Genomic DNA, 22,772 nt, shown 5'->3' with positions numbered 1-22,772 from the left:
AACCAGAGGACACGGATTTGGGGTGATCGGTGAAAGAGCCACCGGCGACATGAAACACTTTTTTTTAACGCAGCGAGTTGTTATGATCTGGACTGCACTGTCTGAAAGGGTGGTGGAAGCAGATTCAGTAGTAACTTTCAAAAGGGAATGGGTTAAATCTTTAAAGGGAAAAAGTTTACAGGATTATGGAGAAAGAGCAGGGGAGTGGGACTAATTGGATAGCTCATTCAAAGAGCTGGCAGTCATGATGGGCCAAATGGCCTCCTCCTGTGCTGTACCTTCTATGATACTAAACTGCTGACCACCCAACTTCCCTTCCTGGCCTCCATACTAGCCTATATTGTAAATGGTTCCCTCTCCTCAGGTATTGTGTTGCTCCCTTTCAAATCTGCTGTCATCACCTCCCCACCCCTCCTCAAAAACCCCACCCATGACTCCTGTGTCCTTGCAACCTACCACTCCTTCTCCATCCTCCCTTTCCTCTCCAAAGTCCTTGAATGCCTTGTCATCTGCCAACGTGTTGTGGTCATAACGTTACATGATGAAACCCCCAGGAATACCGCCAACTCTACATTTGGCTGATTGGCATTTTATTGTTACAATTGTGTTCTAAACATTTAGAACCTTGACATGGGAATGAATTGGCCACTGCCTCCCGGCTTCAGCAATACTCCGTGTCTGCCCTGAAGAAGTTCCAATACTGAGTGTTCCAAATTTCATTTGCATCTCAGCTCTCTTGAATACCAATTTGCTTTGTTTTCTCCACCAAATACCAATGTCCAGACTCAAGTATATAAGTAGTCTCTTCTATGGGGGCAATTTTCACATCAAATTAGCTCATTTGATCTATAACTGCTTTTATTCCCTTTTGTGCAAGGTATTATTTGCTCCAGCATTTCTGGCAGCACATACAAAGCCAACAGTATCCATGATAATTTATAAATTATAAATCTATCTTCATCATTCTATTTAATGTTAAATTTCCTTTACAGTGCATATTAGCTTTTTTTTAAAAAATCTAAAATTAAGGGACTTTAAAATAATTGAGTAAAATCCACCCCATTGTGTAGCTGAGAGTTAAGATTCAGCATTTGTTTCCGCAGATCATTACCATCTGTTTACATTTGGTTGATCAGGCTGGCTGCCCATCAGAGATATTCTGCAGCCCAGTGGTGACATCATCCCTCTGCAGGGTGTGTGTATCCTGAAATATGAAACTGTCAGTTTGTAAGCATCTACGTTAGACTTTGAAACTCAATACAAAATTATGAGCACCTTTTACCAGAATTGGTACATTAAGATATAGTTACAGAATGTGTGAATTTTTCTTCTTTCAGGAGATCCATAATTTTGTAAATAACATAGATCTTTGAAATTTAAATTGTGAAGAACATACCTTTTAAATGGCGAATACACTTTAGCAAATGAGGCCATTTATAACAAAAGTATTCTTTAAAACTAATTTAATGCCAGTCTGAAACAAATGGAAATAACATAACTTGAATCGATCTCTCCCGTGATGTGCTTGTCAAACAATACACGCCCGTACCATTCACTGGGAGTGAAGTAGGTGATGTAATCCCCAAGCTTCTTGATGTTTAGACGTGCTTCTCCAAGTAGTGGTTTCCAGGAGGTCATACAGATGAGGATCATCCATGTGATTTCCTAGGAATCACTATTTGAAACTTACAAAGACAGTAATAGATATGCTGGAATGATTAGAAGGCAATATCTGTAAGGTTTGAGATGGTCATTAACTGTGACAGCAAAGCTTGATCACATTATAAACTATAATTTGAACCCAGAAATTACTGGTAGCCACTTTTCTGTATGTAATATATGCATTATGTAATTTGTTGGGGTAATTTTAATTTTTTTGCCAATGGCAGCCAACATGGCAGATACAGCCAGACTTCTCTGCAAATTTGATAGGTAATGGACACTAAATGGAGGGACTAAATATCGTAACAAGATCTTTATCAAGTGATATTTTCCAGAAACTTGCTGCAGTTAATAGGGTCAGTAAATGGTTTGCCCTTTTAAGCTCACCTCATCTGAAAGCTAAAACTCATCATGTGAGCCTGGATTGTAAGTGTCAGCAAGTTAATCAACTTTGGGAACCATTAAAGTATTTGACGATACAATTGCTTAAAAAACATTTTTTTCTTCTATAGCAATGTATTCATTCTGAGCAGTCAAACATCACATTGGTATTTCCAAAGGTGATTGAGGAGCACCCTCTGTTGGTTTGGAGCGACTGCTGCAAAACTGCACCTAGTGCCTTATGTACTCAATTTGTACAGCAGCTTTTTAAAAAAAACATTGCTCTTGAAAACAAAGTATTGCTTGGTGTATTAAAATATATTCTTCCACCATAATTTAAGGCAATTACACTATAAAACAGAAGTTACAGAGCAACAAAATCAGCATCATTAAATTATGAAATATATGGCAACATGGTGATACAGCACATTGGTGTATAATGAACTGTGGTACACGGGTAGAACAGAGCGACATCCCATAATTCATTTCTCTTCGCTCTCACCCCCACCCATACTGTCAAGATAAAACACTCAATGCCAGTTAGGCTCCAGAGGAATGAGAAAAAAAAAATCAGAGAAGTTAACTGATCATATATTTTAAGAGCTGAACTGGCAGAAGTCTGGGAGCGAGTTATCTATCGGTTTAGGGGAATGATGGATGGTGCAGAAGCTCCTAAGGAGGAGCCAGAAAATTATGGGAAAAAATATAGGAAAAATTTTACATGTGGAACAAACTTCACCTTTAGGGTATAGAGAGTAAATATTGTTCCAAATCTCATCTGCCTTATTATACTTAATAGCAGAGTAACTTTTTTTTTGACGAGCACCGTAATTTTATACAGAACCCAGTAATTTATTTTTACTCTGAACAGAAGGATTTACTTTGTTACTTGTACCTTGGAGAACCTTCCTATTAGGGTAATGAGCCTGGTAGATAACTGCAAATAGCAACCAATATAAAACAGCTCTGCAAACAGTACCTGTTGATGCAATCTCATTATTTGCACTATAAACTGTTAAATAATTAGAAAAATGTGTTTGAAATGTGCCGGCTCTGATGACACCAATTGTGGTGAGAAACAGAACCTAATTGTTGTCGTTAACTACTGCAATAATTCTAGGAATAATTATTTGGTCGTTTGATGAATTCCAGGAGTCTTGCAGTTTTCAATGGACATTTTCTAACCTCTGTTAAATAGGCAGTCTCCTGTATGCTTCCCATTTTGTCTGTGTGTGAATTATTGGGAAATCAGAGAAAAGAAACGTTCAGAAGCATTTACATTAAAATCCAAATCACAAAAGAAAAGTTGGAGCCCTTTCATTCCTCTTCTATTGAGTTTGGCTTTCTCAGACTGCTTACTGCACTTAGGTCCATCATCTGGCAGTACAAGGGGATGTTATTACATAACAATTAAGGCAGACTGGCACATAGAATATCTATTAAAACAAGCACAAAACATACAATGAAGATATGCACATTTGAAAAGTCAAGTAGCAATTAGGACATGTACAAAATCCTGAAGATATAGCTGATTTCTACTGTACATGAAGTGAAATAATGTGGATCTACTGAGCTCAATGGCAGCAAAATCACAATGGCAGTGCGTTAAATCTCTCCTTCAGTGCTGGATTCACACCCATGGCACAGGAAAAATAAACTAGCCGAGTATTACTTGTACATCGGCTGAGCAAATGGCATTCAGGAGTGAGATTTAAAAGAGGGCAGAAGGGAATTCTGGAGCAAAGTGTTGCATTTTTATAAATAGTACCCAAAGCTGAAGCCATTTTACAGCAACAATTAAGGACATATGACTGCCTGCTATCCATTATTGTCAAAAATAAAAATACAAAAGAAAATTGGCTGAAAGCAGGATTAGCAGCTTGACAGAATAAGGTAGGAGTTAAAATTATTGTGGTTAAAGTAAATACATTATTGAGTGATTTTTAAAAATTATTAGTGAACAAAGGAGTGCTGCCTCAAACATATGAATATGTACAGGAGGTACAGGAAGGGAGAATATTCCACAGATTCAAAACCTCATTTCAAGGGGATGTTAAAATTTGTAGAAACAGTCAGTGGAAAGTGTTTTGAAGCTTGTTTAGTAAATTGAAACCCTGGAACACCATTAATTTTTAAAATTCACTGTCTCTAGCATTAGAAACCCAACAATGCAACCTACCATCACTGAATGAATGCTTGCAAATGTCAAATCCTTGACCAATACATTTACTGAAAATAAATTCTACCCTAGAGCACTTTACAATTATTGCTAAGCTGCTGGACCGCAGACACAATATGCAGGAAGAAATGCTGTAACGTGTTGTTTCAAGCAACTGTTCTCTTCCACAGAACTGTTGACTGGTGGACCAAAAAGGGATCCCATGATGACTACACTATCATATTTTTGTCTGTCTTCTACACGATGAGCTCAATATCCGCAGAATTCTGTATTATATATTTTTTCGGTATTTGCTCACTTGTTTCCGTCATTGTATACTAAAAGAATGTTTCTTTGAAATCAAGGTACCGTTTTCCTTTGGGTAGCTGATGCTGTCTTCCAGAAGTTAGAATAGGGTATCAATATTTGCAGGGGTTTTCCACACAGAAATGCAGCAAATCCTAACAGGAATTTTCTTATATTCAACTTAAAGGGACGATCTATTAACATTGAAAATACTGATGTTATGATCAGCTCCACAACTTGCTAGCTGCAACCAGTTGCTGTCATCCTCATCATTATAACCTGCTCTTCCTACAGGTCGTCTCCACCGTAGCCGCTTAACAGTTAGACTATGACACTGTCTGAAACAAAGGCAGTTAAGGGAAGTAAATAAGAAACCAAGTCGATCATAAATGTCAGAATGATCTGAGACAGAGTGTAAATTCCATTATTCATATAATTAGTGCACTATGATTCAGTGTTGTCAGCTGTGGGAGACGGACTTGTCAAAATGTTCAGGTACAGAACACATTAGAATTACCATAGTTATCAACAGTAATGACAATTTATCATCCCATTTATAATTTACTCCAAATCAAGCTGCACATCAATTCCAAGCTTGAATACATTGTCAGGTCCAACAAACACATGACCCCGACTAAATGTACAGCACCAATTTTTGAAGATTTAGAACCACAGAAATTTCAGTAGGGTTGGGTCTATTTACCCTAATTATATTGCCCTGTACCCTTTAATATTTCTCTTCAAGTATTTAGCTAATTCCCTTTTAATGTCATGATTAACTTGGCTTCAGTGGTCACTTGTGGTGATGCATTCCATATCCTAATAACTCTACATGAAAAAAATCTTTCTAATCTCTACCTATATGCTTCCAGTGCTAACCCTTGCAATTATGCCCCCTTATTTCTGATGTACAAGAGACTGTAACCTCTCAGCTCTTTCATAGTTTTGAGCACTTCCATTAGATTCCCCTTTTAACCTACTATGCTGCAATGGATGCAGTCCTATATTTTCTTTAAGTCTCTCATTATAACAATATCATCTGGGAATCATTCTACTGAGTCTACACTGCATCTATGTCATGGATCAGAGGTCCTTTTTAGAACGGGGAACCCAAAACTACACACCTCATTTCAGTTGTGGCCTAACCAATGTCGTGTACCAATTCATCACCTTTTTGCTTTTGTATACAATGCCACTATATATAAAACCCAGAATCTCATTTTATCTGTTTAATGACTTTGCTTTTAAAGATCTGCATATTTGACCCCTAGATTTCTCTGCTCCTCCTCCAACCCAGAGAATGATACCCATTAGTATATATTTCCATTCCATTCTTTTCCCCAAAATATACGACTGCATATCTATTTACATTGAACAGCATTTGTCGATTTTCTGCCCTAAACTGTGCCTGTTCTGTAATCCTCTACATTGTTCCTCATATTAGCTAATTTAGATATTTCTTCTAACGCTCGTGTCCAAATAATTGATATGCATATAAGCAGCAAGAGATGGTCTAACAGAGATCCGAGGGCACACCATTAGCGACTGCTGGCTAATCCAACATTCATTTATTCCTAATCTTAGTTGTTCATGGGCCTTTTGTTGTATTTTTCAATACATTAACAGGATCATAGAATGATACAGCACAGGAGGCCATTCGGCCCATCATGCCTGTACCAACTCCTTAAAATTGCTATCCAATTAGTCCCACTCCCCTGCTCTTTCCCCATAGCCCTTCAACTTTTTCCACGTCAAGTATTTTCCAATTCCCTTTTGAAAGTTATTATTGAATCTGCTTCCACCACCCTTTCAGGCAATGCATTCCAGATTGTTAGCGTGGATTTTGGACTGTTGAATTAAAGGCAACGATGAAGTGACTAAGGGGTACATAACGCTTGACTACTAATAAAATGGACACTATTAAAACAAAATGGATTCTATTAACAAAGGGACACTATTAAATAAAATGGATTCTATGACTGTGGGAAAGACAGTTAAAAGTGTTGAGTTTGTACATTCCAGAACTGGCTTGCAGTCTGAGAATACAATGGACATTTCATAACGAACTGATAAAAACTATAGCACCAGACTGCATAAAACAAAGGCATGCTGTCTTAAGGTGATAACAGTTCTTCGGACTTAACTGGGTAATGCGTATATTTAAGCCTTTAATTAAGGTTAGTCTAATCTACACAAAGCGCATTTCAATGTGGTTTTAGGGTAAATACCACTGTCATGTACCCCTTAGTCACTTCATCGTTGCCTTTAATTCAACAGTCCAAAATCCACGCTAACAAGATCATAACAACTCGCTGTGTAAAACAATGTTTCCTCATGTCGCCTCTGATTCTTTTACCGGTTCCCTTAAATCTGGTTACCGATCCTTCTGCCACTGGAAACAGTTTCTCCTTATTTACTCTGTCAAAACCGTTCATGATTTTGAACACCTCTATCAAATCTCCCCTCAACCTTCACTGCTCTAAGGAAAACCACCTCAGTTCTCTAGTCTCACCATATAACTGAAGTCTTTCATCCCTGGTACCATTCTAGTAAATTTCCTCTGCACCCTCTCCAATGCCTTGACATCCTTCCTAAAGTGTGGTGCCCAGAATTATCCACAATACTCCAGGCTGGGGCCTAACCAGTGTCTTATAGAGGTTTAGCATAACTTCCTTGCTTTTGTACTCTATGCCTCTACTTAAAGCCATGGATCCCATACGCTTTTTTTAAAACAGCATTCTCAACTTGTCCTGCCACCTTCAAAGATTTGTGTACATATACCCCCAGGTCTCTCTGTTGCTGCCCCCCTTTAAAATTGTACCATTTAGTTTATAGTGCCTCTCCTCATTCTTCCTACCAAAATGAATCACTTCGCACTTCTCTGCATTAAATTTCATCCGTCACGTGTCTGCCCATTTCACCACTCTGTCTATGTCCTCCTGAACTCTGGTACTATCCTCCTCACTGATTACTACATTTCCGAGTTTTGAGTCATCTGCAAGCTTTGAAATTATGCCCTCTATACCCAAATTCAGGTCATTAATATATATCATAAAGAGCAGTGGTCCCAACACCGAGCCCTGTGAGATACCACTGTACACTTCCCTCCAGTCTGAAAAACAACCAACCATTCACTACTACACTCTGCTTTTTGTATCTACGCAGCCACTGCCCCTTTTATCCCATGGGCTTTAATTTAGCTAACAAATCTATTATGTGGTACTTTACCGAGCGCTTTTTGAAAGTTCGTATACACAACATCAACTGCACTACCCTCATCAACCCTTTCCGATACTTCAAAGAACTCAATCAAATTAGCCAAACACGATTTGCCTTTAACAAATCTGTGCTGGCTTTCATTTATTAACCCATGTTTTTCCAAGTGCCAATTAATTTTGTCCCTGATTAATGTCTCTAAAAGTTCCCTCACCATCGACGTTAGTCTGATTGGCCTGTAATTGCTAGGGTTATCCCTATCCCCTTTTATGAACAGGTATGTAACACTTGCAATCCTCTAGTCCTCTGGCACCACTTCCATATATGAGGAGGATTGGAAGATTATCTCCAGAGCCTCCGCAATTTCCACCCTTACTTCCCTCAGCAAACTAGGATGCATCCCATCAGGACCGGGTGACAGCTCTCCTTTGAGCGCTGCCAATTTTTTTTTAGTACCTCCTTTTTATCTATTTTTATCCCATCCAATTTTTCTACCACCGCCTCCTTTACTGCTACATTGGCAGTATCCTCTTCTTCAGTGAAGAAAGATGCAAAGTATTCATTTACTACCTCAGCCATGCCCTCTGCTTCCACAAGACGATCCTTTTTGTCCCTAATCAGTCCCACCCTTCCTTTGACTACCCTTTTACTATTCATATGTTTATAAAATACTTCTGTGTTCCCTTTTATGTTACCTGCCAATCTATTCTCAAGTACTCTCTTTACCCTTCATTTCCTTTTTCAGTTCTCCCCAGTACTTTTATGTATTCAGCTTGGTTCTCTACTGAATTATGAACATGACATTTATCATAAGCCTCCTTTTTCTGTTTCATTTTAATCTCTGTAACTGTAGTCATCCAATGAGCTCTAGTTTTGGATGTCCTTCCTTTCCCCCTCGTGGGAATTTATGTAGTCTGAACCCGAACTATCTCCTGTTTGAAGGCCTCCTATTGCTCATTTACTGTTTAACCTGCCATTCCCTAGAACTAGATCCAGCACTGCTTCCTTTCTCGTTGGGCTGGAAACATACTGAGCTGCAGGCTCAAGTCGCCACATGGGTCTATGATATAGTGGCAATAACAGAGATCTGGCTCAAAGATGGGAAGATTGGGTACTTAATATTCCTGGCTACAAGGTATTCAGGAAGATAGGGAAGGAAAGAAAGGAGTGGGTGGGTGGCAGTATTGATCAAAGAAGCTATTATACTACTGGAAAGGGATGATGTTGTTGAGGGGTCAAAGACAGCCTCTATTTGGTTAGAATTAAGGAACAATAGAGGAGCTATTACCCTACTGGGTGTATACTATAGGCCACCAAATAGTGGGAAGGAGATAGGGGAGCACATTTGCAGGCAAATTACAGAATGATGCAAGAACTATAGAGTAGTGATATTGGGGGACTTCAATTATCCCAATATAGTCTGGGACAGTAATGGTGTAAAGGGCAAAGAGGGGGAGGAATTCCTGAAATGTGATAAAGAGAACCAGCACAACCAGGAAGGAAACAGTGCTGGATCTAGTTCTGGGGAATGAAGTGGAGCAGATGGAGCATGTTTCTGTGGGGGAGCATTTGGGGAATAGTGATCATATCATTAGGTTTAGAATAGTTATGGAAAAGGACAAGGAACAGTCAAATGTGAAAATGTTTAACTGGAGGAGGGCAAATTTCAGGGAGTTAAAAAGTATTCTTGCCCACGTGGATTGGAGTCAAACATTGGTAGGTAAAATAGTAAATGAGCAATAGGGGGCCTTCACAGAGGAGTTGGTTCGGGTACAGAGTAGACACATCTTCATGAGGGGGAAAGGAAGGGCATCCAAAGCTAGAGCTCCCTGAATGACTAAACATAGAGATTAAAATGAAACAGAAAAAGGAGGCCTATGATGAATGTAAGGCTCATAATACAGTAGAGAACCAGGCTGAATACAGAAAGTAATGAGATCTAAAAAGGGAATGAGAGGCTAAGGGAGAGTATGAGAATATTCTCTAAACATAAAAGGGGAACCCAGAATGCTCCATATCCCTTGATACACTTACCTAACAAAAGTCTACCAATGTTAGTCTTGAAAATTTCAATTGACCCAGCATCCACAGCCTTTTGGGGGAACAGAGTTCCCGATTTCCACTACCATTTGCGTGAAAAAATGCTTCCTGATTTCACTTGTAAATGGCCTAGCTCTAATTTTAAAGATTATGTCGTCTTGTCCTGGATTCTCCCACCAGAGGGAATAGTTTCTCTGTATCAACCCTATCAAATCCCTTTAGAATTTTAAACACCTTGATTAGATCACCCCTCAACCTTCTAAACTTAAAGGTAATACAAACCAAGTTTATGCAACCTGTCCTCATAATTTAGACCTTTAAGCCCTGGTATAATTCCTGAGGTTCAGTATCCAAAACTAAACACAGTAGACAAGATGGGGTCTGACCAAAGCTCTGTACAACTGAAGCATCACTTCCTCATTTTGAATTCCAACTCCCTTGAGATAAATGCTAACATTCCATTAGCCCCTTTGATTACTTTTTGTATGCACTAGCTTGCAGTGATTTGTGTACATGGACACCTATCCCTTTGCTCCTCCACAATGCCTTCTCTTACCATTAAGAAAATATTCCAATTTGTCTTTATCAGATCAAAAGTCAATGACTTCACCTTTCCCCACACTGAACTCCATCTGTCATAGCTTTGCCCACTCAGTTGACCTGTCTATGTCCCTTTGTAACTTCCTGCTCCCATTTACATAACTTACTGTGCCTCCTAACTTAGTATCATCTGTAAACTTGGATATACAACACTCTATTCCTTCATCCAAGTCATTTAAATGGTGAAAAGTTGAGGCCCCAGTACAGATCCCTGGAGAACACCACTTGTCACATCCCACCAGAGTACATTCCCTTTATCCCTAATCTCTGTCTCCTACCTACCAACCAATACCGACCATGTCACAAGGTTACCTCCAATTCCATGCGCTCTCATTTTTGCTAATAATCTCTTGTGCAGAACCTTATCACGTGGCCTCTGGAAAGCCATATTGATAACATCCATAGACACTCCTCTATGCACCACGCTAGTGACTCCTCAAAAATTCAACTAGATTAGTCACATGATCTATCCATCACAAATCCATGCTGACTTTTTTTTGTTCAGCTTATGCTTGTCCAATTGGTCAGTCACTTTGCCTCTGATGATAGATTCCAGTAACTTGCCCACAACTGATGTTAAACTGGCAGGTCAGTAGTTACATGGATTCTCCCTCTCTCCCTTCTTAAATAATGGAATGGCATTTGCAATTTTCCAATCCAAAGGCACAATTCCTATATCTAGAGAGCATTGGAAAATTATGATAACGCATCTGCGATTTCTCACCTATTTCTTTTAATGCCCTGGGGTGGAGATATGTCTACCTTAAGTCCCATTATTTCCATTACCATTTTTTACTTGTATTAAATTGATTAAATTCCTCCCCATGACTTATTTTTAGGTTCCTTTGTATCAATGATATTTTATCCTCTTCCTCCACTGTCTTATAGTCTTATCTGCATCTGTATTTAATAGGCCCACATTCTCCTTTACTACTTTTTTTTCTTAATATATTTATAAAAACTTTAGCTATTGGCTTTGATATCCTTACAAGTTTTGTTTCATATTTCCTTGCTTGCCCGGTGGAAATTCAGGCATGCACTGTTATGTTATTGGCTATAATTGTTGAGGGAGAATTGTTGGCCAGGACACAAAGAACTCTCTGCTCTTCTTCAAATAGCACCTAAACAGCTCATCTGAAGGGTGAAACCTCTGACAACGTAACACTCCCTCAGTACTACACTGAAGTGTCCCCTTAGATTATGTGCTCAAGTCCTGGAGTGGGGCTTGAACCCACAACCTTCTGACTCCAGTGGTGAAAATGCTATCAATTGACAATAAAAGTTGATATTACTGTACAAAATGTCACTAAGAATTGTTGCAAAAGAACATCTGTGGCTGTGATAAAATTGTGATGTTTGTAGAATTTGCCAGAATAATTTGCTGGATTACCACATTTTCTGTTGCTTGTAGTGACTTTATTTGCTTTCAAATGCAATATTAATAATGTGTTTTATTAATCCATACAAGTATTGTAGATTATAGTGTAATCTAGGCCCTGAATGCAGAATAAATGTTTAGATAAATATTTAAAGAAATATACTTCAAGGAAAGCTCATATGCAAATTCCATAAGCATCTGGCATTTCCTTCAGTTAAAAAAAAACATAATTCAAAGTTAAGAACATTTAAGAATCGAAAAAGGATAAGTATGGTCCTGTTTCATAGATCAAGCTCAACAACCCACCTTCTCACCAAATCCTTCATTTCTCCAGAAAACCTGCCTCTTCAATCTATTTAAACTGCCTGCTTCAATGGGTTTCCCCAGAATTTCACAATTCTGATACCATTTAGATGAAAAAGCTCCATCTAACTTCCCAATTTCATCTACCCAGGTATCTTATTGTTTAATTCTCCTGTGCCACTCAAGGGGATGAATGCATCCATCAAGGGTACCTGTGTTTATTTTTTGGGAGCATCTGGACATCACAATGTGAAAGTAGTTAGCACAGAACCCAGTGCTTCCCAACTTTTAGGAGTGAGCATAATTTACATTACAAGAGTGCCTTTCTATAGGTAGTCCTTTTAGATTTTAGATGAGATTAAAAGTACTTCCCACTGAGAAGGCAATACACTCGTGTAATGAAGTTAATCATTCAGCACTAAAGGTAGTCGGTGTTCCAAAATGAACGCAGGAATTCTGCAATGGCTGCATTGATCCCAGTGTTGGCAGATTACTAAATAAAATACTTGAATGAGTTACATTTCAGTTTCCACTTTAAGAGATATAAATATTCAGGAAAAGCAACCATGAATTGTACGAGCCTTTGCTAGAGTATTCCTTTCAGCATTTGAAAAACATCCAATGTGAAATCTCATGCAAAAAATGGTACTTCAGACTAACCCTTATAATAAACTGTCTCAAAGCACATTTTGGTGAGAAAAGTTATGTTTACTGTTAATGCTGCAGAAATAATGAGCTGAAAAAGCTGCTCATTGACCTCTGCTGAAAAGTGCATATTAGTGAGGAACAAACTGAGCCCAGGTGTGATGCTTCCTATGGGTGAGTGTTTACTTTCACAAATGATGGAATCGCCACCTGCCACTGCTCGTGGAAACATACCCCAGCATGAGTCACTACCTTCAGGGCAGGTGTGAACATTGAGGGAAATATTTTCAATTACTTTCTCCTACCAATTTAGGAGGTTTTTTTTACACAATTTAGTTTGGGGGGAGGGAAGGATTACTGCATGAAGTCAATGAACTGCAACCTTTCTTCAAAAGCTAGATTTAGCTGCATGTGTTAAAGTACATTCCAACAGCAATACAAAAACTAAGTTTTAAAAAGCAAGTTCAGTCACTATATACACATGAATATAGTGACATATACAAAGGCATATTCAACAACTGGTCCTTCCCAAAGAATATCCCACTTAAGTAAAGATGAGACAACCTTCATTTTATTTCCTTCTCTTTTTAAGATTTTTTTTTCTGCATTTGAAAGATGGGAAATTCAAAAAACCTCTACACTACAATGAGATTACTTAGGGAAACCCTCTATTGTATCTGTGATCCAGGGAAGGAGGGCTTGTTAGCATGAATCCTTTAACACTGGTAAAAATAGCATTAGTAATGAAGTGAAGGAGAATTCTACCACCTAAATAAAAAGATGGCGCGGGCCGAATTTGCACTACAGCTTTAGCATTGGTATGAAATGAAACTGCTTTGCTTCAATGCTATAGTTGTAGCGTAAATGTAGCTTCATACTGAAACAGAACCCAGTCCATCCCTGAAGAGGAACCACTTATAAAGTTCTCATCTAATGGAAGATTTATAAATTACTCAAGACAGCAAGTTGATGCTTATGGGTATACCGGAATTCATGATGCCCAGCTTTTATGTTTCTTTGGAGAAAAGATTACATTTGGTTAAAATATAATCAAGTATCTTTACATTATTGAGACAGGAAGTCAGTAATTAGTATTACCCATATGCACTCAGACACAATTCCAAGTATGCTATTTCTTAAATGGAAACCAATGTCCAAGTTGAGTATTCCCAAACAAAATTTGTTTAAAAGCTAATGAAGCACTTTAAAAGTAATTTATCCAGATAGATTAACAGACAGTACCATAATGTAAATTACTTCAAAATGATTTAGTGGCACAGGGGGAAACTGCAAACAATACATTTAAATTATAGACTATACTACAGGTGTAGCAGCCAAAGTAATTTTGAAGGGAAAGCCTTTATTCTCCCATGAGTCAAATAAGAGAATATTTATTTTATTAGGTTTTGACCAGAGGGCTAATTAAACAAGGTCATTCCAAGCTGCACCCATAGCAATGTAACAATGGCATCTATACTGCTTCCTACAATGTTAACTGTAGCTTTAATGCACACAAAGGATACGATTTGTCCAGTTTCAGACATTTTATCCAGTCTGTATTTGCTGAAGTATTTTCATTTGGTTTCCACTTGTATAATAATATCTTTCCACAGTCCAAACCCACTGCAAGAATGTAGCTATCAGAGAGAAAAAAAAATGTAGATCTCATTTTACAACAGGTGCCATATACACTATGTTAGTTCTCATTTACTCGAATAGGACAGAAACATGTAACTGTATACAAGTGGGCTATATCCCAAAACTTCGAAAAATCAAAATATTCAGACAGACATACAATGAAACGCTAATGCTGCAGATCCACCATTATCAATTATCTGCCTAAGTCATATATACACAGCATCATTTTTAACAGAATGTTACTGGTGCATAATTCAGGATTAAATGTACAGTAATGTAGAAATACCCACTGATCTAATTAAAACAAGCTGTCTATAGACACCACACTTGGGAAATCATTTACATTTACTTATCTGACCAGCTCAGATATCCAAGCACACCTTGGTCAGAGGGTTGGATATGCCAATGCATAAATAACCATTGATAAAAGCCAAATCTAATTCAGGTGCTGGGGAGGTGGGGTAGAGAAAAGAGAAGAGATTTCTTTGCTGGGAAAATAACATGGGGAATGAAGTTCCGCAGTAATTCTCCCACTCATCCACTGTACCTTTGACTGAGAGCTGCAGAAACCCTGGAAAAACAGCACAAACTGGGTTTACGCTACGTCAACGGGGCTTCTGTATCTCTTCCCCCAAAGTTACGGTGGACAAGTGGAAATTAACTCCACAAAATATTCTGCTTCCTAAATGTAGTACGTATAAAAATTCAATGTGGTATTTAAATCAAAGTGAGAAAAGGAAGCAAAGTAGTTACTATGTCAGACCACCTCTATAAAGGTTCCCAATAAGATACACGCTGTGCATGGAATTTTCAAAATGCCATCACGAACTACAGAAAGGAAGTATCATCTTCAAAGTACTTTCATCTGCAATTGTACAGATATAAAGCTCTTTTTCTAAATCATTTTTGGCATGCTTTTACAGGATATGCGATGAACATGTAATTTATCCTGCAGTATGCATGTGAATAGAGAAGAACTAATCTGAAATTAATTACTATTTCAAGTCTGACATTCTTGCTAACAAAGATATGAATGTTGAATGAAATTACATAAATAAATGATGGCAGGATACATCATAGCACCAATGTGCTGAGTTAGAGTGATAGGATCCCACCTCCCCAGCACACGAAGAGCCGTGACTTGCAGGGCTACGGACCAAATGCGGGAAAGTGGGATTAGGCTGGGTGGCTCGTTTCTCAGCCGGCGTGGATATGATGGGCCGAATGGCCTCCTTCTGTGCCATAAATTTTCTATGATTCTGTCTATGATACGGCTGAGTTATTATTCTCAGCCATGCTATTGTGGGGAGAAAATACTCCAAATGGAGGAAGAACTGACAGACATTCATCCTGAGCCCTGTGCATACACATCCTGATCACAGAAAGGCATTGGCAGAAGACTGAGAGAAGACTACCCCATTGCACTCTCAGCTGAGAATCCTGCAGGGAGACAGATAGAAAGATAGAGAAAAAAATATTAACACATTTAAGTAATGTCACACACAGACAAAATAATAATGAAAGTCATGCACAATGTTTGAAATATAGGTGTTTAGATTTTTTGCATAGGATGGCTACTTGTCTGACACTGGTAATTCATAGAATCATAGAAAGTTACAGCACATGAGGCCATTTGGCCCATTGTTTCCGTGCCAGCCAAAAGAGCTTGCCAGCTTAATCCCACTTTCCAGCACTTGGTCCGCAGCCCTGTAGTTTACTGCACATCTAAGTACTTTTTAAATGAGTTGAGGATTTCTGCCTCTACCACCTTTTCAGGTAGTGAGTTCCAGTCGCCCACCACACTCTGGTTGAAAAAATTTCTCCTCAGCTCCCCTCTAATTCTTCCACCAATTACTTTAAATCTGTGCCCCCTGGTCACTGATCCCTCTGCTCAGGGAAATACGTCCTCCCGATCCACTCTATCTAGGCCCCTCATAATTTTATACACCTTAATTAAATCACCCCTCAGCCTCCTTTGTTCCAAAGAAAACAACCCCAGCCTATCCAATCTTTTCTCATAGCTAAAATTCTCCAGCCCTGGCAACATCCTCGGAAATCTCCTCTGTACCATCTCGAATGCATCTTTCCTGTAATGTGGTGACCAGAACTATACGCAGTACTCTAGCTGTGGCCCAATTAGTGTTTTATACAGTTCTAGTATAACCTCCCTGCTCTTATATTCTATGCCTTGGCTAATAAAGGAAAGTATCCCGTATGCCTTCTTAACCACCTTATCTACCTGTCCTGCTACCTTCAGGGATCTGTGGACATGCACTCGAAGGTCCCTCTGTTCCTCTACGCCTCTCAGTATCCTCCCATTTATTGTGTATTCCCTTGCCTTGTATGCTCTCCCCAAATGCATTACCTCACACTTCCCTGGATTGAATTCCATTTGCCACCTTTCTGCCCACCTGACCAGTCCATTGATATCTTCCTGCAGTCTACAGCTTTCCTCCTCACTATTAACCACACAGCCAATTTTGGTATCATCTGCAAACTTCTTGATCATGCCCCCTACATTCAAATCCAAATCATTGATTATATACCACAAAAAGCAAGGGACCTAGTACTGAGCCCTGCGGAACCCCACTGTAAACAGCCTTCCAGTCACAAAAACACCTGTCGACCATTACCCTTTGCTTCCTACCACTGAGCCAATTTTGGATCCAACTTGCCAATTTCCCTTGGCTCCCATGAGCTTTTACTTTTTTGACCAGTTTGCCACGTGGGACCTTGTCAAAAGCCTTGCTAAAATTCATGTAGACTACATCAAACGCGTTCTCATCAACCCACCTTGTTACCTCCTCAAAAAATTCAATCAAGTTAGTGAGACACGGCCTTCCCTTAACAAGTCCATGTTGACTGTTCTTGATTAACCCGTGCCTTTCTAAATGACGATTTATGCTGTCCCTCAGAATTGATTCCAATAATTTGCCCGCCAGAGGTTAGACTGACTGGCCTGTAATTACTAGGTCTATCTCTTTCTCCCTTTTTAAACAACGGTACAACATTAGCAGTCCTCCAATCCTCCGGCATCACGCCTATAGCCAGGGAGGATTGGAAAATGATGGTCAGAGCCTCCGCTATTTCCTCCCTTGCTTCTCAACAGCCTGGGATACATTTCATACGGGCCTGGTGATTTATCTACTTTCAAAGATGCTATACCTCTCACTATACTTATCCAATATTTCACATCCTCCTCAACTATAATCTCTGCATCGTGCCCCTCTTTTGTGAAGACAGACGTAAAACATTCATTAAGAACCGTACCCACATCTTCCGCCTATCCACATTAGTTAGCTTTTTGGTCTCTAATAGATCCTACTCTTTCCTTAGTTATCCTCTTGCTCTTTATGTATTTATAAAACATCTGGGTTTTCCTTGATTTTACTTGCCAGTATTTGTCATGCCCTCGCTTTGCTTTTCTAAGTTCCTTTTTAATTTCACCCCTGCACTTTCTATACTCCTCTAGACTTTCTGCAGTATTGAGCTCTCGGTATCTGACATAAGCTTCCCTTTTTTGCCGTATCTTACCCTGTATTAGTTATGATGAAATGGTAACAAGGCAGGTGCTAAGAATCAGCTGATGGTGGCAGCTCTGTAAGCACTAAAATAAAAAGCTGAACTGAAAATGTAGGCAGATTCACTTTGGGTGTGCTCTACCTGTCTAATGCTGATGTGAGGGGACTGGGGGAGAGGAGGATATCGACCCCTTGCCTCCTTTTTCAGATGTCACTTTACACCCACCCAAAAAAAGGGTAGCATGTTAAATTATTAATTGAAGTCTTATTGCCTTAATGATGCAACCACTTGTGATACAACATTTACTGCATTTAAAGCAACACCTGTGGTGCTTGTTTTGGATATATACATAGAACAGTAGCCTTGTACGATACGAATACTGTGAGCAGCAATCACTGCAAGGTTGGTTGCCATTCACATTTAAGGAATCTTACAACACCAGGTTATAGTCCAACAGTTTTATTTGAAAATCACAAGCTTTCGGAGATTATCTCCTTCGTCAGGTGAGTGAGTGAATGAGAGGTTCTCAAATCGCATATCTTCTATTAGGCTGGGACACCATCACACCAATCAAAGGTGTCGTTGGTGTTCAGACAGGTTAGCCACGGAAAACAGTAGGTCCCAGTATACTGAATACACAATGGGTCAAATTACACAGACAAAGAAAGAAAGAGACCCGAAAGGCAGAGAGAGAGAGAGAGAGAGAATGTCCAGTTGTATTAAAAACAGATAACTTTTTTTTCCTGCTGGTGGGGTTACGTGCAGCGTGACATGAACCCAAGATCCCGATTGAGGCCGTCCTCATGGGTGTGGAACTTGGCTATCAATTTCTGCTCGACGATTTTGCGTTGTCGTGTGTCTCGAAGGCCGCCTTGGAGTACGCTTACCCGAAGGTCGGTGGCTGAATGTCCATGACTGCTAAAGTGCTCCCCGACTGGGAGGGAACCCTCCTGTCCGCGGTACAGCAACCGAAGAAGAAAGTCAAACTGGACTCCTCCGGAGGGTCGCTACCCTAAGCTTGACATGTATGCTCAAGCTGTCAGGAGATGCGTCAATGCCAGATTCATCAACCGCACTCACAAGACAGTCCAGAATGTCACCCGTACACAACGCAACGCCATCGACGCTCTCAAGACCAACCGTAACATAGTCATCAAACCAGCGGACAAAGGAGGAGCCATCGTCATACAGAACAGAATGGACTATTGCAAAGAAGCATACCGACAACTGGACAACCAGGAACACTACAGACGGTTACCCGCAGATCCGACCAAAGAACACACCCACCAGCTCAACAAACTGATCAAGACCTTCGATTCAGACCTTCAAAGCATCCTACGTGCTCTCATCCCACATACTCCCCGTGTGGGAGACTTCTACTGCCTCCCAAAGATACACAAAGCCAACACACCCGGACGTCCTATCGTATCAGGCAACGGAACCATGTGTGAGAACCTCTCTGGATACGTCGAGGGCATCCTGAAACCCATCGTACAGGGAACCCCCAGCTTCTGTCGCGAGGCTACAGACTTCCTACAAAAACTCAGCACCCATGGACCAGTTGAACCAGGAACACTTCTCACCACGATGGACGTCTCGGCACTCTACACCAGTATCCCCCACGATGACGGCATCGCTGCAACAGCCTCAGTACTCAACACCAACAACAGCCAATCTCCAGACGCCATCCTACAACTCATCCGCTTCATCCTGGATCACAATGTCTTCACCTTCGACAACCAGTTCTTTACCCAAACACATGGAACAGCCATGGGGACCAAATTTGCACCCCAATACGCCAACATTTTCATGCACAAGTTCGAGCACGACTTCTTCACTGCACAGGACCTCCAACCAACGCTATACACCAGATACATAGACGACATTTTCTTCCCATGGACCCACGGCGAAGAATCACTGACGAGACTACACGATAACATCAACAAGTTCCATCCCACCATCAAACTCACCATGGACTACTCCTCAGAATCGGTTTCTTTCTTGGACACACAAATCTCCATCAAAGACGGGCACCTCAGCACCTCATTCTACCGCAAGTCCACGGACAACCACACGATGCTCCACTTTTCCAGCTTCCACCCTAACCACGTCAAAGAGGCCAGCCCCTATGGACAGGCCCTGCGAATACACAGGATCTGCTCTGACGAGGAGAAACGCGATGGACACCTACAGACGCTGAAAGACGCCCTCGTAAGAACGGGATATGACGCTCGACTTGTCGATCGGCAGTTCCGACGGGCCACAGCGAAGAATCGCATAGGCCTCCTCAGAAGACAAACACGGGACGCAACCAACAGAGTACCCTTCGTCGTCCAGTACTTCCCCGGAGCGGAGAAACTACGCCATGTTCTCCGCAGCCTTCAACATGTCATCGATGACGACAAACACCTTGCTAAGGCCATCCCCATGCCTCCACTACTCGCCTTCAAACAGCCACCCAATCTCAAACAGACCATCGTTCGCAGCAAATTACGCAGCTTTCAGAACAGCGTCCACGATGCCACACAACCCTGCCACGGCAACCTCGGCAAGACGTGCCAGATCATCGACACAGATACCACCATCACACGAGAGGACACCACCCACCAGGTACGTGGTTTATACTCCTGTGACTCGGCCAACGTTGTCTACCTCATACGTTGCAGGAAAGGATGCCCCGGCGCATGGTACATTGGCGAGACCATGCAGACACTGCGACAACGGATGAACGGACACCGCGCAACAATCGCCAGACAGGAGGGTTCCCTCCCAGTCGGGGAGCACTTTAGCAGTCAAGGACATTCAGCCACCGATCTTCGGGTAAGCATTCTCCAAGGCGGCCTTCGAGACACACGACAACGCAAAATCGTCGAGCAGAAATTGATAGCCAAGTTCCGCACCCATGAGGACGGCCTCAACCGGGATCTTGGGTTCATGTCACGCTACACGTAACCTCACCAGCAGGAAAAAAAAGTTATCTGTTTTTAATACAACTGGACATTCTCTCTCTCTCTCTGCCTTTCGGGTCTCTTTCTTTTTGTCTGTGTAATTTGACCCATTGTGTATTCAGTATACTGGGACCTACTGTTTTCCGTGGGTAACCTGTCTGAACACCAACGACACCTTTGATAGGTGTGATGGTGTCCCAGCCTAATAGAAGATATGCGATTTGAGAACCTCTCATTCACTCACTCACCTGACGAAGAAGATAATCTCCAAAACCTTGTGATTTTCAAATAAAATTGTTGGACTATAACCTGGTGTTGTAAGATTCCTTACATTTGTCCACCCCAGTCCATCACCGGCATCTCCACCTCATGGCCATTCACATTGTGAAGGATCTGTTATCTTCACTGGTAAGTGCTGTTAATCTAATTGAGAGAATAAAAAGAACACTCATTTCCCTTTGGCACATTGGTGATGAGCTGCAAATTCCCATATCCTTTCACACAGATGTCACCGAACCAGAAGTTGTTTCTGTTAAAATCTTGGGCTGGATTGAAAGTTGCAATGCAGTATTTCCAAGGTGGATCCAATCATTCAGAACAACTTTTCAGGATGATCATGCTGTGTAATTTGAACACAAAGTAGTTCTTGGAACACATCATGGCTTCTTGAAAAGGGGATAAGATCTCCATTACAGCCAGTATTCCAGCTATCTCCTTATGGTGCTTTCCTTGGTTTTTCTCTAGTGAGGTCCATTTCTAACACAGCAAGAATGTCCTAAGCACTGACTGCAGAATGAACACTTGTAACATCCATTTTCGAAGATATGCCACAGGAAAAATGCATTTAATATACTTTAGAGCCCTTCATGAACTTGTGTGGACAAACAACTTATCAAAAGTTGCAATCAACTTGGTTTGTAAACACTGATAAACCTACATGAGGTGCAGTGTGGAAGGAAGGGGAGAAATGTACATTACATGAGGGGAATTTAGGACGCACAGACATAACAAGCCCTTATTCCAACAAGATCTTGTGGAGTAGGACTTGCGGTAAATAGAAAAGACCCAGAGTAAGAAATGAAAATATTCTTCTTAGTTCTTTAGTACCAAAAGAGAAGGAAAGAAATGACCATAGAATATCCTACAAGTAAACATCTAGACAGGCAGGCCAAGGAGTACATTTATACTCCTACTAAATTTTCTGCATGACACATGTCCTCTATAATTGCAGCTTTTATCTTTGCAATTGTTGACATACACTGATTGGTTAAGGAAGTGAACCACATCAACTTATTAACCTACCTCCCATCTATACTTGTAACAGGGCTGAAGCTGACAGCTGTGGCTGCATCGCCTACATCCAGCACTGATGAGCGTGGCTTGACAATGCCCAGGCTGCTTCCTTCAGTTCTTCCAGCTGAAGCCATTTCACCCCACACAACCAGCTACCACACAAAAAGAAAACAACAAACTATTTATTGCAAAGATCATAACACAACATTTAGATCAAAAATACCAATTTGAAAGAGCAGAAATTAGACTTTAGGGGGGCAATTTTAACCCCCAAGAATGGGTGCGTTGGGGGCGGGTGGGAGGTTAAAGTAGCAGCTTTTTGGAGCAGTACCGCATCCCGGCTCTAACTTCTGGGTTTAAGGATGCGCGCGCACAACAGAAACCTGGAAGTCCCGTCCCCACTTAAAGCCAGCTTGACGATATTTAAAGGGCCAATTCAGGTAGTTGAAACACTTTAGGTATTTATCTTTTTGCGGATTCTGCAACAGAAACAGATTTAACTACTCCTGAATGCATCTCCCGTGGCTTCTGAAACACACCATTGAAACGGAGTTGTAGCCGAAGCTCATTTGGCCCTTTAAATCAGTGGTTGAGACGTCTCAATAAAAAGTGAGGTATTGCAGCTGGGCACTCAGTTCTCTCAGACAAACATTTGTGGGAGTTCTTTGTGTTTAGACTGAGA

The 22,772-nt window shown here is 40.6% G+C and overlaps 1 protein-coding gene across 1 annotated transcript in view; it reads right to left on the bottom strand.

Moving 5' to 3' along the window:
- Window positions 1-1,448: 1,448 nt before the first annotated feature.
- Window positions 1,449-22,772, bottom strand: part of elp2 (elongator acetyltransferase complex subunit 2) — a 139,790-nt gene continuing 118,466 nt past the window's right edge. The window contains exons 20-22 of the mRNA XM_068004524.1: window positions 22,100-22,242; window positions 14,213-14,326; window positions 1,449-4,845 (exon numbers count right to left, since the gene is read on the bottom strand). Of these exons, the coding sequence (XP_067860625.1) occupies window positions 4,689-4,845; window positions 14,213-14,326; window positions 22,100-22,242 (414 nt within the window). The 3' untranslated portion in view covers window positions 1,449-4,688. The remainder of the gene's footprint in view (window positions 4,846-14,212; window positions 14,327-22,099; window positions 22,243-22,772) is intronic.

This window comes from Heptranchias perlo, chromosome 2 (genome assembly GCF_035084215.1).
Source record: "Heptranchias perlo isolate sHepPer1 chromosome 2, sHepPer1.hap1, whole genome shotgun sequence".
NCBI classification, from domain to species: domain Eukaryota; kingdom Metazoa; phylum Chordata; class Chondrichthyes; order Hexanchiformes; family Hexanchidae; genus Heptranchias; species Heptranchias perlo.
Note: the sequence above shows the minus strand (reverse complement) of the source record. Positions and strands in the feature narration are given on the sequence as shown.